The sequence below is a fragment of the Conger conger genome, chromosome 5 (genome assembly GCF_963514075.1).
Source record: "Conger conger chromosome 5, fConCon1.1, whole genome shotgun sequence".
NCBI lineage: Eukaryota > Metazoa > Chordata > Actinopteri > Anguilliformes > Congridae > Conger > Conger conger.
Genome location: NC_083764.1, coordinates 50,119,164 through 50,136,198, shown reverse-complemented (window position 1 = coordinate 50,136,198; position 17,035 = coordinate 50,119,164). Strand labels below are relative to the sequence as shown.

General features: G+C 39.2%; 1 protein-coding gene across 2 annotated transcripts in view; it reads left to right on the top strand.

Moving 5' to 3' along the window:
* Positions 1 to 13,904: 13,904 nt before the first annotated feature.
* The window catches only part of plppr4a (phospholipid phosphatase related 4a), a 29,620-nt gene continuing 26,489 nt past the window's right edge, over positions 13,905 to 17,035 (top strand). For both annotated transcript variants that reach the window (XM_061242459.1, XM_061242458.1), the window contains exon 1: positions 13,905 to 14,034. In XM_061242459.1, the coding sequence (XP_061098443.1) occupies positions 13,957 to 14,034 (78 nt within the window). In that variant the 5' untranslated portion in view covers positions 13,905 to 13,956. The remainder of the gene's footprint in view (positions 14,035 to 17,035) is intronic.

Sequence of the window (17,035 nt, the reverse complement as noted above, 5' to 3'; positions counted from 1 at the left end):
GGTTGCGAACAATGTTAAAAACAGCCCAATTTCAATTGCGAGCTGGATCATGGGGCCTGGACACTGATTGCAAGGTTATAGTGTGTTCTAGGTGAATAGACTGAATTCCAATATATTTAGCCTGGGCTGGTTATCATCTAATTGGACTGTAGACACATTTAATAGCTTCAATTTGCAATTTGGCGGTCCACTGGCTGGTGTTGAATCTTGACCTTGCGAGAGCTGATGGTGGCCTTCAGCCAAACTTTAACAGCACAGCCTTCATGAAAAGGGCTCCCAGGGCAATGCATAAATTGCCATGCTGTAGCCCAGAGAAGGATTGTATCAGTGAAGATGTTTCAGTATCAGTTAACACCTCATACAAGGAGATGCCCTATGGACTGCGGAATTAAACCAATCAGCATTGATATTTAACTTTGAAACTTTTAACTTTGAAAATACTATGAAAACTATGGTTATGAGCAAAGCAAACATGACTGGAAGATTATATATTAGGTGTATTTCATGTAAATAAAAAAAATTAGTTTAAAAAAATTAATTTTGCCAAATGAGTGGAACCCCGAGTGGTGACCCATGGCACCCTTTTTTATGGAGCCTGGAACAATGTTATGTCCCATAATAATAATAATAATAATAATAATAATAATAATAATAATAATAAAATACAACAAAGGTACAATGGGTAATTTCGGATTCCTAAGAGAGGAATTGCAGCAACAAACACCCTCAAACCACAACATGCACTGTTTTAGAAAGTTTACAATGACAAACGCCACAGAGCCTGCCGTCTTTTCGAAGTGTTCAATTAAGAAAATGTTCGCCGAATGACATGTTGACTTTAGTGTGCTGCACAACACTATTTACATGTTTTGTCTTTTTGAAGTTTTCACTTTAGCTAACTAACTATATTATGAGCAAGCGACTTATTTGGCTATGGAACTAGCTGGCTATATAAATAAGATCATAAATGATGCAACTGCAACTTCCCGTTTGAGACAAGAAACGTGAAGAAGATAAACATGTAAGAAGATAAAAGGAATGTGTAGCCGCCCAAATTGCACTCCAGACAAGCGATCACTGAAACTCTGTATATTATCGCTTATTATCCAAGCGAAGAATACACATCTAGTTATAAAACAATACCAGTTCGCTATCGGTTGCAACAAGCAAATTAGCCATATCATTTACAAATGTACAAATGTGAGGCAATGTGAGCATTGTTGCAACTATGTTTGTATTGCCTCAGGTGAACATTTGTAAATTCGTCAAGCTAACTATGGCTAATTTGCTTGTTGCTTCCGATAGGTGAACTGATATTGTTTTACAACTATATTTGTAGTCTTCACTTGGATAATAAGCAATAGTATACAGACTTTCAGTGACAGCTTGTCTGGAATGCAATTTTGGCAGCTACACGTGAACAATCAATATAAGCCCCCATGCTATTGGCTGTGGAAATTAGAACCATTTTTCAACCAAAGAGCTTGAATTATTGCACAGCTGTGCAATGTTTTAGTACAGAGTGACGGCCCATCAACTGTATATTTTGAAACCAGAATTTAAGGACTATAAACACAGGCAGAGGGTGAGTCAACGTGTCAATGAGCCTTTTTCAACGACAGGAAGGGATTTACAATGGCCTTGTAACAGCGTTTTAACACAAAAATCTTACCTATTGCCCCTTTAATAATAACAACAACAACATTGCTAGATCACATTAAAAGAAAATGTTTAGTATATATAGTGTATTCCATTCAACGGGGTATTATTTTTTCTTTCAGAAACAGTCTTATTCCAGAAATCTGTCATCATAACATATTGATATATTGATTTAGGAAATGTGTTTTATTGCCAATGTACTTCTCAGTTTTGCTTTCTAGAAACTAGCCTTTTCTAAGCCTGCCAAAATGAGGATTTTCTCAGAAAGGAGATGTGAGAAACAGAGTGACAGGTGGGAAACAGAACTGAATGTGTTCTGGGTGAAGGTGATAATGAATTAACTAGGGAAGTTCCTCGACATGCTGGCTTTCTGATGAGCAATAATCTGCATTTCTCTTGGTGTCTGCATAATCAATCTGCTCAGATAAACAAAAAGATACTTTTCAAAAGACATTTCTAAAACTGTCTGAACAATCCCATTTGCTCCAGAGTGAATTCTATGCTGGTTTTAAAGGAAGACTTCAACTTCAAAATGCAATAAAACAACCATGCTCAGTCATTACTGTGTACTATATCTAAAAGCATTTTGGTCAATTGAAGGAGAAGGAGGAGCACAAGAGGCAACATGTATGGATAGGCTGTACAGCTGGGCTAGTGAAATAAAGGGTTGCCTTGGTGGCTAACCACTGTTAGGATATTTTACCCTTCTCCGTGAAATCAAATGCAGGACAATGAAGAGCACACAGAAGAACGTCTTGAGATTTCAGTATTAATACAATGCACAGAGAGACAATGTGTGTGAATGTGCTGCAGCTAACCTTAAACCAGGGGTGCACAACTCTGGTCCTGGAGGACCTGAGAGCTGGTTTTTGTTACAACCAATAACCAATTTATTTTTATGACAGCTCTAGAAACGATGTTAGTTCGCTCTTGTACTTGAGCATGGTACAATCTTTAGGATTCCCTAGCAGCCTGCAGCTGAGCTGGTGCATATACGAATGTTTGATCAAGAGAATATTTTGCTACTTAAACAATTAAGAGCAGAAGTCGACAAAAAATCCTGAAGTGGACTCTTGCTGTGCACCCCTGCCTTAAACCCATTTAAATTATTTAAAAAATAAAAGCAACGATTAATTAATGTGTTTGTGAGTATGCCTGCTCATATTACATTATTTTGCAGTGCATCGGACTGAAACATACCACAGCAACGCTAGCTAGCACTGGTACAAACAAACATCTACCCCATCCCCACTATGCTAAAGCTAACTACCCCATAACTTTGCTGCATATGACAGCGATGTGGGATTTTTAGGATCTAAGGATCGCAGTTCAAGAATTGCAGAGATTGGTTGTGTCAAAGAAGAAACATAAAATGGCACCTGCATACCAGCAAACTTTTTGGAAGGCTGGCATGAAGATAGCCCTTACCAATGACATTAAATAAAACCAAGCATCTTGATTTTGCCAAACCTCATTAGAATTATGACTGGAAGAGAGTTCTATGGTCAGATGAGACCAAAATTGTGCATTTTGGCCATCAACATGTTCAGAGGCAAAATGGAATGCATACAAGGAGAAGCATCTCATTGTCAAATATGGTAGTGGGCCATTGATGTTTTGGAGATGTTTTGCTGCAGTGGTCCAGGGGCAACATTGAAGATGAATGGCACAATTAATTCAACAAAGTACCTTGGCAGAAAATCTGGTTGTCTCTGCTAGGAAGCTGAGTCTTGGTCATAGGTAGATTGTCCAGCAGGACAATGACTCTAGGCATCATTGTCAAATATACACACAGAAATTGTTAAGTAAAAATAACAACTATGTTCTGCAATGGCCATCTCAGTCTCCAGACTTAGATTGCATGGAAAACTTTTGGTCTGAACTGAAGAGGGAGATATCCTAAGGATATCAATGATTCTGAAAAGATCTCCCTCAAAATGTGTTCTGTAATCTTATCCCAAATTATAGGAAAAGACTCTGCCAGGGGTGTTTGCACAAAGTATTAATCCATGGGTGCCAATAATAGTGGAACCTATTTTTTGGGGGAAACTATTTTTTTATTTGAAAATTAAGAAGATTAAGATTCCATTGAATCATTAATAATGTGCACTACTTTACTCACATTAGAAAATAAAGCTTATGTCAATAACTGTAACATGAACAGGCACATTGCTATTACAAATGATTAGTTCCCATTAGTTTCCATAGATACATGACTCTCTTACCATCTCTCCTGCTCTCAATCTCTCCTTTTCACAAACACACATACACACGAACACACACTGGCGAGAGGGAGTCCATAATAGTCATGCCCAGCTAATTTTGTAATATATAACACCAGCATGATGCCAAATCTTGTGCCATTTGAATGGTCCCATTATCCTTCATTCCATCCGTAATGTTAAATGTGAAGATTGTAAGCCTTAATGGCCCTAAGTGAACACATTTACTGGTATCAGGACACCGCCAGTCTAGGCTATTCACCAATGAATAGGACACACATCTGTCCTTCGTGTTAGGCTGGGTTTATGTCAGCCAGAGCTCATCAGATTACCAATACATAAGCTACCTCTAGCTACTCACCAGATGTCTGCAGGTTAGCGAGTGTCGTCAGTTAGAAATGCTCCTTTCCAGGCTGACAGTAGCTCTCGTGTGATATGGTGTGGCTCGTACAGTAGTTTTGGAAATAGCCACTGGCTTCCAGCCAAGGGCTGTGGAGGAGTGTATGCAGGTCATCTGCAGGGACCCTGTGTAGTTACAGATGACCTGGCCATGGCATGAGTGTGTGTTATGGTTGGCAATGCCACATAGGAAAAGAAAAGGGATGGAACAATTTGAAAACAGACACATCTTTGGGGAAGTCTTCTTCAAGCTTTAATTGTGAAAATACAATTGATTAAGATTGAAGTGCCTGACTGAAGTGTGTGTGTGTGTGTGTGTGTGTACATTTCCCTTACATTGAAATAAAAAATAGATTTAAAGAAATGAATTTGTATTGGTCCCAGTTCACTTATTATGCCCAGCCTAATGCACTTGGAATGTAATAACTGCAACTAAAATCTCAATATGGATCTGAGATGTGTGATTGGGGCCGCCCAACCTGGATCCCAATGGGTTGCATTGTCTTTAGACTCTGTAGCAGGTGAGTCATCAGCCCCTTTGGTGACTCTTATAGCCTTAAGTCAGCCAAGTTTAAACAGCTCTGGAAAAGCTGAACAGCTTGCTGTCCACGTTCACATTCACGCAACCAAACAAGAAGACTTGAGTAACATTCAACCAGAGGTTATTGCGCCACCCAGTGGACAGTAACCAAAAAACTCTGTTACTTCAGTTTTCCAACAGGTCTCAATACAAAAACAACATTTCAATCGTTCCTGCTGTCCAGTGGAGTTTCCACAAATATGACCATGCGTGGTTCAGCTTATATAAATACGAAATCTGAATTTATATTTTGTTTACAGCATATCTGCCATTTGCAACAACCATTCAAATAGAAATATTAGGGATGTTTGTTTGGTTTCAAATAAAGGCTTTGTGAAATGATATTCGGGACATTGTCTCTGTTATACATGAGCTATTTCAGTGACAAATATAACTGTGCAAATATTCGCCCAAAATGTAAGCTTATATTGGCTTTGTCCAGAGCTGACTGCACAACTGCCACCAGGGCCAATGATGCATGCAAATTGGAAACATGAGTCAATCACACCCAAAAGTCAAGGTGCGCCAGGCATCATTTACAAAAGTTAACAATATTAACTTTACAAGTGACTATATTTGGACAACATGCATTCAATGGGGATTGAAGTTGCTAATTGAAGTGTGTGTGTGTGTGTGTGTGCGTGTGTGTGTTTGCATGTGTGTGCATTTTCCTTACATTGAAATACAAAATGCTTAAAGTAAAGACGTTCTCAAGAAATTAATAAATACAAGAACTGTTATTCCCAGGCTAATGCACTTTGAATTTAATATCAATATCATCCATCCATCCATCCATTATCTGAACCCGCTTATCCCGATCAGGGTCGCAGGGGGGCTGGAGCCTATCCCAGCATACATTGGGCGAAAGGCAGGAATACACCCTGGACAGGTCGCCAGTCCATCACAGGGCACACACACCATTCACTCACACACTCATACCTATGGGCAATTTAGACTCTCCAATCAGCCTAACCTGCATGTCTTTGGACTGTGGGAGGAAACCGGAGTACCCGGAGGAAACCCACGCAAACACGGGGAGAACATGCAAACTCCGCACAGAGAGGCCCCGGCCGACGGGGATTCGAACCCAGGACCTCCTTGCTGTGAGGCGGCAGTGCTACCCACTGCACCATCCGTGCCGCCTCATCAATATCAATATAATACAATTTACAAGCATGAAGATGAGAAAATGTTCTATTTACAAGTTAGTGGCCATGTTTGTACAATATGCATTATGTAAAAATTTTATTTAGGAGCATATCCAAATTTCACTGAAAATCTAAAGGGGTCCCAGGAAGGCATTTGTATGGATGAATATGTTTGGGTGGAAAAAGATCATCGAAACAGATAAGAGAATAATCAGTGAAAATTGTTCTCCTTCCACAAAATTAGCATTTATGTGGGGCAAATGATTAGTGTAAATGAAGATCCAATTTAAATTGAGCTGGACGATATAATCAAAGCAGAATTCGCTGCCAGCACAGAACACAATCCCACATTGCTGTTTCCAAATGTTTACAGGCTGTTATCCCTGCTTTTACTGGTTTTTCACAACCCTGAGATCAGGGATGGTGCTCAGACCAGCAAGCATTTGGAATGAACAAACTACTGTATTTCTGAGAATTTAATAACGGAACGTTTTGGGGATAAAAATAAATCCATGCATGCTGCTGTGTTTATGTACCAAGCCAAACAGGCCTAATTGCAACGAAAGCAGTATTACGGAAAAGAAGCATTGAGACAGATAATTTAGAGAATTTAAGGGACATATATATACACACACACACACACACAGACACACACACACACACACACACACCTGGTCACCAGTCCAGCATAATGGCAGCAATCATCTTTGCATGTGGGACCAATTATTTTTTATTTGTGCTTTCCCTCCATATAAAACTGTAATGCTTATTCAAAAGAGCTGAAGGATGAGGACACAAACACACTGAAGATGCACATAATAAATATCAAAACAACTTCTGCTAGACTACCCCACCTAGTGGAGTCAGGAGGCACTGGGACTAAAAGAAAAAACAATGCCATGAATATGAAATTATAGCTTTAGGTGAAAGGGCAATAGACCACACAGATGGGCAATTTGGATAAAACTTTTGTTTTCACTTCATAAACTATGACAAAAATGGAGACTATATGTCAAGCATTAGTGAAAGTTAGCTATGACACGCAAGACCCAACATACAAATTATAAATATATAGACTATATCCATAATGAACCCTAAGAAGAAACCATGAAAATAAAAATACCAAAATCTGTGGGAGTGGTGCTGGGTGGTGATAGTTGGGGAATCAAATTCAGATGCAGTCTCAAGAGATGATTCTGCAGTCTGCTTGGAAGATGACCAATGATTCTGCTGTCCTCCCCACCAAGGTTTGCTCCACCAATGTCGGGCCAGTGCTGACAGCAATAGCAATACACTCAGTGATAATAAAAAATTGATTATATGAGTTTGGTAGGTTTCAAATTGCAGGTAAAATGAAGTAGTAAATAAAGAAATGTATTTGTTTGGTAAAATGCCCTATTCCCTTCAGTAAAGAAGAATCACAAGATATAAAATAAATGATATTTACCCCTAGAATCGCGAAGTGCAATACATGCGATGCGTTCTCAGCTTCTAAATAATTTTGGAGATGCATGAAGTATATTTTCTTGCTTAGAATAGAAACATTACACAGATGCAAATCAATTTACATCTGTGTCAGAACATGGGTTATGAGACCTAGATATGAGTAGCTAATGTTACCCTGGACCCTGGAATTCATTATTTAATTCACACATTAATACGATTTACAAAACTGGAGATAATTGACTTGTCATGGACAGGTGGTTGCAGAAAACACCAAGGCCGGTTCTGTGAATATAAATCTGATGTTTAACGTTGTCGACACGAGCTAAATCGGTGACTGTTCGGGAAAACACGGCAATGACACCTGTCCAAACGAACTATCTATGTGCTTTTCTTTTTTTAATTAAGTGTAGATGCTGTTAGTGGGAAGTAAACAAAAATTAGAATATACATGCAAGATTAAATAAGACTCGCCTATAGCCTACTTCACACTCCAGTTAGCCAGTTTCGGTGGGTCGCGTTCGAGAAATGCGACATAATGCCCCCTGGCGTTTTCCGCTTCGTTTCAGATGTGATTACAGTCGTAGGCACACCTGGCCATTAGAGGGACCCCGCAATCAACTGCGCATGGTAATTTCGATTTAGCGGATACACACGGCCATGAGAGATTTTACGAAACATTTTTTGCATGTTGTCACAAAACACTACATTATTCCTTTGCAATACGTACACATATTAGCATATGAAATGTATATTTCTATATGACCTAAAAGGAACTGATCTGCAACTATAATAATAAACACAGGGTGGCGCATGATACGCAGCGAACCATTTGAACCATTTGTTCAATCCACAGATTGGATTTAAACACGGTTTAATATGAAGAATATTATATTATGAACATGTGCCATGCCCTTAAACAGGAATTTCAATTATTTTAAAAATATCAACATGTCACATTCTCCCTTGAAAAAAAAAACTAAAATATTGGCGCCAATATTTTGACACTGTAGACACCATGCTTTGACCCGTGAGCTAGGTGCCTACCATGGCTTAGCTAAAAAGCAAGTACATAAATAATGGGAATAATGTCAAAAGCCACCATCAAGCCAAAATAATGAAATAAAAATCACCTGTTATCATTGATGATTTTAATAATGATGTTGATTGAAATGGTTGCCGTTTTCATTGTTATGGTGGGGGTGGAAATAGTTCATTGTCAACTGATTTCACAAAACTGACTTATGCTTGTAGACAGACAAAGGGTGTGTAGGAAAAGCAATATTTGTCACATTAGCTAATGGTGGTTGTCCTTCAGCACACAGTGGGCATACTTGGCATTTTAAAGCCACTGAAGCTCAGGAGGGGGGTGTGAAGTATGAAGGCACTCTTTGCATAGGGCACTGACTGCTATTGGGTCAAAGTGAGGACAACCACAAGCCTGCCAAGACCAGCTAATCAACTTTTTAACAAAACAAAGACATGACATGCTCTCGCTCTCGCTCTCTCTCTCTCTCTCTCTCTCTCTCTCTCTCTCTCTCTCTCTCTCTCTCTCTCTCTCTCTCTCTTCTCTCACTCCCACACACACACACACACACACACACACTCAATCTTTTTTTTTCTCACAACTGAATGTAATATGAACTGTTATCTGTCTGCCCTCACATTCTACAGTACACCTTGAGAGGGTAACATTGGTCAATCTGCTCTAGGTTTCAGCTGAATAATCTTATCTCATATTTATTTGTCACCTCATTTGTACATAGTTTTTACCCAACAAGGATGGCAGTTTTAAAAAGAAGACATGGCTATTCATGCATATTCAGTGTCTTTAACAATTTGTTTTGAGGTCCTAAAACATGTTGTTTCAAAAAAGGCATCTGTATAGTAACTCACTTACAGTATACATATGGACTTTCATGTAGCTACGAATAAAAGTGCAAGGATAAGAGTAAGCAGACTGTTCATCAACTAGCTAAGCCCCTTGTGACGATGTACATGGACAGGACTGAACACACCAATGATTGAGAAGGCTCACCTGGACATAAAACACAAGGCCAATCCTCCCAGCATGTCTGTCGGGCAATAGGGCCAGTTGCGTAAATAACAAAAATTATGAACAAATTAATCAATGCTTCAAAATGTATCAAACAGATTAAAACTTGTTCAACTAAAAGAAAAAAAATTCTACAAAGGGCATATCACCATGTTTATAATATGCTTTTGTGAAAATTAACATGCCCTGTCCAAACATGCAAACTATGCTTCTGGTGAAATTGCAGCCAGCCGTGTTTTCCATCCTTGTGTGTTCCTCAAATTGGGCCTCAGCCTCTGACAACAACTAATTATGCCTGGATGTATTAATCTTGTTCCCAGCAGGCTCTGCACAGATCTGTCTATCATTATATCATCTGGGAGGGCTGGTTTTGGACACAAATGATTAGCTCATCAGATCCATGTGAAATATAGGTTTGTGGATCCACACGCCACCTGCTCTAAAGCAATGCTATTGAACAAACAACTGATTTCAGATTCAACTCACTGGTAATCTTGCCTCCTCCCTGTCTTAATATTCATTGTACTATAGCTGACTTCAACACAGACAGTATCGGGTCACATAAAATGCATTGTCATGTCCAACATAAAGCAGGGCCCTATTTGCTAAGCTGTATTATTAGCATTAATTATCATGTGCCTCAATGAAATGACTCAAAGCATACGTTTTGTTGAGAATGGGTAGTTTGTGGATTGAGAAACATTTTGACCTAAACAGACCAGGTTAACCCCTTCTTGACACAAGGTTGAAAATTACATACCTAAAATAAAATGGTTACTATTCTTGGACCATTTTGACGACAGGCGTAATCTCTTCTGACAGGTAACCTTTTGTCATTTGTTTTCCAAAAGTCACAATTACTCCAGATATTACTGAAACAAAGTTACAGAAGCTCAAACACAGTGAAAGTAGAAGCTTTTTTTCTCACGGAAATATTCTGTTTTTTAACGGATACAAATTATTGTGGCTGGTGCACTTAGAGACACAATGGAGCTACAGCTACAACACTGGACAAATCACTTTTCAAATGAGAAGACAATATCACCATTGATATTGATATAGCCCCCCTCAAGCTCATGGATTGCTCCAACCAGGTCCTGGACCATAGAGGTGTCGAAGCCCTTCTCCTCCTCTGGTTCATCCCCATGCTTTGATGAATCCTGGAGCTATAGCTGCATCCCCTTCATGTGTACATTCCTTCATGTGGACTTTCCACTAAACCTACTGGTTTAATACCTCAACTTTTAACAGATCAATCTAGGCCAGTGGAGCATGGGTAGGGAGAGTTAGAAAAATTGTATTTAGACTGTTTGTAGGTGACAAATAGTTTAACAAGTGAGTGGGCAAAATGTTAATTTCTGCTTATTGGTTTAGCCTGGATGTACAGTACAGTATATTTTATATGTGTGCTATTGCTGTTGGGCTTCCACAGAATCAAAGAAACATATGAAAATAGGGCTGCATTATTGTTTTACAACTGAACAAATCACTCCTAATCCTGAAATAGCTCCAAATTCCCCATTGAGTTGTTGCATAATAAAAGATGACATTTCTGATGCAGGAGTCATTTATTTGTGGTTTTATGAGGGGATTATTTCTCCCTACACACGTGTGGACTCCCTCCATTTGTCTACATACATTTTTCCCTGTGTGTCGACTAAGCTCTTGGGATGCAAAATAACATGGAAACTTACATTGACATGAAAAGGGTAAAAATAAGATGTTTTCAGAAAAAGAAAAGGGATATACAGCAGACCAGGGATTTTTACAGGGAATGCAGATGAAAAGTGTGCAAAAGCTAGTTATTTACTTGTTGAAGTAAAAAGTAAAACATTTATACTCATTTGTTTAGCTCTTCTGCACAACAAAATGTAATGGGTCTTGCAAGCTTGTTTTAATCCAAACGACTAGCATGAATATATTTATATTATTGTTCCACCTGCTTCAGAGAGTGACATAAATGTTTATGGATGTCTGTATACATACTTATAAAGTGCTTATATGGGTATCTGTTATATCACTTATAGACAGTGTTACATTTGGTTCAGTATGCCCAGACTTAAATGTATATTTCTGAATACCTTTACTTAGAATGATGCCAAAGTACCCATAAGGCATTTCAAGATTCATTGCTATATACAGTGCCCTACATAACGTTTGGGACGATGACCCATTATGTCTTCATTTGCTTTTGATTTATTAAACGGCATTTTTATACATTTTTGTTTCACCATGTAGAAATGACAGGAGTGGTTATACATGATCCCCGCATGTCAGGGCACCATAATATTTGGGAGATATGGTTCACAGGTGTTTGTGATGGCTCAGGTGTGTTTAATTGCCTCCTTAATACAGATATAAGAGAGCTCTCAGCACCAACTCTTTCCTCTAGTCTTTTGATCACCTTTGGACACTATTATTGCTATTTATCAACACAGGGATCAAAGTCATGCCAATGAAAGTCAAAGAAGCGATTATGAGACTGAGAAATAAGAAAAAATGATTAATGACATCGGCCAAACCTTAGGCTTACCAAAATCTTCTGTTTGGAACATAATTAAGAAGAAAGTGAGCACTGGTGAGCTTATGAATCACAAAGGGACTGGCAAGCCAAGGAAGACCTCCACAGCTGGTGACAGAAGAATTCTCACCATAATAAAAAAAATAGTCCCCAAACACCTGTCTGACAGATGAGAAACACTCTTCAGGTGTTAACTGTGGATTTGTCAATGACACTGTCTACAGAAGACTTCATGACCAGAAATACAGAGGCTTCACTGCAAGATGCAAACCACGGATGGAGAGATTGCAGTTTACCAAGAAGTACTTAAAACAGCAACCACAGTTCTGAAAAAAAGTAATGTGGACAGATGAGACAAAGATTAATTTATATCAGAGTGATGGCAAGAGCAAAGTCTGGAGGAGAGAAGGAACTGCCCAAGATACAAAGCATACCACCTCATCTGTGAAACACAGTGGTGGGGGTGTTACGATTGATGATATAACTGCTGATGATCATAGCAAAATGCATTCTGAAATGTACAGACACATCCTATCTGCTCAAATTCAAGTGAATGCCTCAAAACTCAAAACGGTCAATCACCCGATCTCAACCTAATTGAGCATGCCCTTCATATGCTGAAGCGAAAACATAAGAGGACTAGCCCCCAAAACAAGCAAGAGCTAAAGATGGCTACAATACCGAGCATCACCAGAGAAGACATCCATAAACTATTGATGTCCATGACTTCAAGCAATCACTGCATGCAAAGGATATGCAACAAAAGATTGTACCAAACTACTTTAATTTACATTGATGTGTCCTATTGATGTGTCCCAAACATTATGGAGCCCTGGAGAATATGTACTGCTGTAATTTCTACATGGTGAAACCAAAATGTATAAAAATGCCCTTTATTCAAATCTGACAATGAGCACTTTAACCATATGTAGTTTATTACAAATCTCAAATTGTGGAGTACAGAGGCAAATAAATAAATGATGGGTCCTTGTCCGAAACGTTATGGAGGGCACTGTATATCAGCATCACTTTTCCAAGATAAAAAAAAAAACATCACTTACCAATACCTCTTTATCTGTTTGTGACCTGAATTTGGTCACTTTGTAGTATTTTATAAAACATATTCACTGCCAAGTACTTGGACTGTTAATGAAATGTCCAATGCACTAAATATCTCTATTTTTCTGTTTGACATGAAAAGTATATAAGAATCAGAGAGCCATATGTGTGCCACAAACCAGGTATTTTCTGATATTGTAAATAAATAATTCACAAATAAACCACATAATGGAAGTAAATATCTGGCAGAATATATATATCTATATCTATAACGTTGAATAATAATACATTTATCAGAGCATAGGTTTGGTGCTGTAATAACTGATGTCAAAGGTATGTATTACTACATCTGGTATCCATGATACGTGCCATGAAACATATTACATATTTGGTGGGGATGCGTGCGCTGTTTTGGTGTGCATGCGCGTCTGTTTCCGCGTGCGCTCCACCGTGTGAAAAGATTTGACCACATTTCTGACGTCAGTTCCCTCGATATCTTGCCTTTGCATTTTCTGGCATTACTTTGCGTTCACGAATTCGATTATTCGCAAAATCTGGGAGCGATAACAAACCAATAAATCAACGCAGACGTGGGGAAAGGATGTCCATGGTGCCTGTATTATCACTAGCACTGGTTGTCAGCCGCGTTTGCATCTGAACGTTTGGTGCTGCTGCTGGGTTTCAATAGCAATCGGTTAGCTCGCGACTTGTGAGCTGCGGGGAAAATTGCATACTTCATAGCAACACTTGAGGATGGAGCAAGCGGCAACAGTGTTCGCATAATTTTCATTTAGCGAATACGACACAGGATCAGTTGGTTATAAAGCTGGCTCTTTTCCCCACTGTCAAAGATAGACAGAGGATCGAACATGTCTGCAAAAGAAAGACAAAAAGGGAAGGTGACCAAAGACAGCGTTACCTTGTTGCCTTGCTTCTATTTTGTTGAGGTAGGTGTGCTTGTACTTGAGCATCTAGTGCACATGCTACGTGTGGAATTATTTGCTTATTTTACATAGCTGACATTACAGTCGTTTAACTAAATATGTTTGTTTTTTTTCCCTTTCACTTCCGAATCCCTTTCAAATCAATCGTTTCCAAGGCTAAAGCGATTATAGTGTATCCATTAACAGGGGTATATTCGTATGAGGATCACGTTCAATGAAATGTCTCCATGACCACCGCTAGTAATACCCTTAGCTGTAGACCTAGAACTAGTTCTACCCTAAATGTTTAATGTTTGATTTTGGCATGCAGTTACTACGCTTTCACGCATATTATATGCTTATACGTATTCTATTTGCCTATCAGTGTGAAAAACTTCTGTTCTACCCCGGTTGAAGTTGTAATTCTAGAAAACCTATATTTTTTTCCAAGTCTTGTGGCCTTGCCGTGTTCAATGATTATGACAGAGGTTTTACTATTGTAGAATAGGGTAATAATCATCTCACCATACGCGTCTGATTGTAAGAACATTTACTACATAAAAAAAAAGGGGGGGGGGGGGGGGGGGTTAATATTTCCGTTTGGCTTTTTTTTTTTTTCAATATTTTTCGTACTTGGATGATAAAAATGTGGATTACATTTATCCTGTCGTTACTAGATTTAGATCTTTCCGAAGCAAGAGAAAATAAAACACGGTTATAAATGTCTGATTTCAGATCATTGTGTTTGGGTTGTCGTCGTTTTGTCACCATGCAACGAAAGATATGGCACATTGATGATGATAATGATGATTGTAAATATACTGATGATTTATAAAGGACTATTAATATAATTAATTGAAGAAAAAATCTATTTAATTAATTGCATGTATGATATCGCACCCTTTACCCAATGATTAGAAGTGCTGCTAGTAGGCAGATGTTTGTGAGAAACATCTACTGTACGATTAAGTTAGCCTTTAGACAGGGTACTTTATCATTTCAATGGACATTAAATTGATGTGTAATCAATTATGTAAAATAAATCACTGTGGGGGATGGGTAATTGTACATATGTATAGAAATAGGTCAGGATATGTTGAGGGAATTGGCATTCCTATCTGTGGTACTGGAGGATACAGGTGCACACAGATACATCCAGATACATCAAATGTTGATCGTTGTGGTTGCTACATGCTGTTAAGGCAGGGTTCTAATGTGCAGTCAAGCTTTGAACTCTAGTAATGAATCTGGACCAGGCCATTAGCACATACTTGACTGTAGTGTTGTCTGGGAGTGGTTTCTGTTGGTGGGATGTCTCTGTATCATTATGGTTGGCATTTATATAGCGCCTTTATCCAAAGCGCTGTACAATTGATGCTTCTCATTCACCCATTCATACACACACTGACACACCAACGGCGATTGGTTGCCATGCAAGGTACCGACCAGCTCGTCAGGAGCATTTGGGGGTTAGGTGTCTTGCTCAGGGACACTTCGACACAGCCCGGGCTGGGGATCGAACTGGCAACCCTCCGACTACCAGACGACTGCTCTTACTGCCCGAGCCATGTCTGAGCCATGTCGCCCCCGCATTATGCACCAGCAACCCCAAATGGCCAATCAACTGTCAAAAATGTGGCACATGAAGTGTCTTCCTATAATAATAATAATAATAATGTGTTATATATGGATTTATCCAAAGCAACTTACATTTGATTCGACTTAGCAGGGGACAACCCCCCAGGAGCAATGTGGTGTTAAGGGCCTTACTCAAAGGCCCAACAGCTCTGCGGATCTTATCATTGCTACACCAGGGCTTGGACAACCAACCTTACGGATCCCAGTTATGTACTTTAGCTGCTAGGCTACAGGCTGCCCAAGCCAAGCTAACCAAGCCCAAAGTCCACACAAGCTTGAATGGTGGATTGCAAAGCAAAAACTAATCAGCAGTTAAAAACATTTGGCATGAAGATGAACAAACAACGATTTACTGTAAATGTAAGCCGGTAGATGATTCATCCTGGTAAAACACCAGGTTTTGAGTGTGTGGATGCACCCCACTGTCTGGGATTGAATCCTGACCATTCCAGTACCAACTGTGGCCATAGGGTAGCCTGTAATTCACTGTGGTAGAAAGGGTTTCAATTAGCTTGCCTGTCCCTGTCACATCATGCAAGAGCAATTCCTCTAGTCAGTCATGCAATCTGCATGGATCAGAATGCAGCTCAGCCAGTGGAAAACAGGCAGCAGCTGCCAGCATGCGCTCCGGTGTACAGAATTTAAATTTGCCAAATGGATGGAGATCATGGCAGTGGGCTTAGAAAACAACTGGCTGTTCGAAATGCAGGGATAAGAAAACATGGATAAATTATGCTTAAGAACAATGGCTAAACAGATGCTCCATGCTACTCTCCATTCTTAAAAGGTTCTATGATCTAGGCCCAAACTGGCATGAGATGGTTTTTTCCTTCCCTGAGCTGAGGGTTGACCTCTCTGTCATTGCATGGATGGGAGCAGTGGAATTGAACTTGCATCACAGTACACATGATTCTCCAGATTACCCAATCAGGCAACCATAATTACTTGATCCAATCTAACATCACATGCACTTAAGAATCAAAGGACACAAAAAGGATTAAATCTGAGTATGAATTCAGGTACTGGTAAATAGGTTTCCGTCAGTGAAAGCAGGTAATGGTCCCATCGGTTCCTGTTCATGTTGAGGTAGTGCATTTTCCCTTCATCTGACAAATCTTAAGGAAAGATTTTAACAGTCTGTCTTTGATGTGTTTCGCTAGGCACAATTTACCTGCCCATTCATGCCATTGGCCATTTAAATCATATGTGCTTTTTGTGGATAGCTTGGGGGAACTGAAAAGTATAAATATATTTTCTCAAGCAGTCCATCGATTGCTACAGGAGTGTGGGCCACTGGAAGCGCATACTGTATCTTCCTAGGAATTCAGCTCCTTCAAGAATACATTTAAATGCAGACTGTTCTATTTACCCATACATTCTGTTCTGT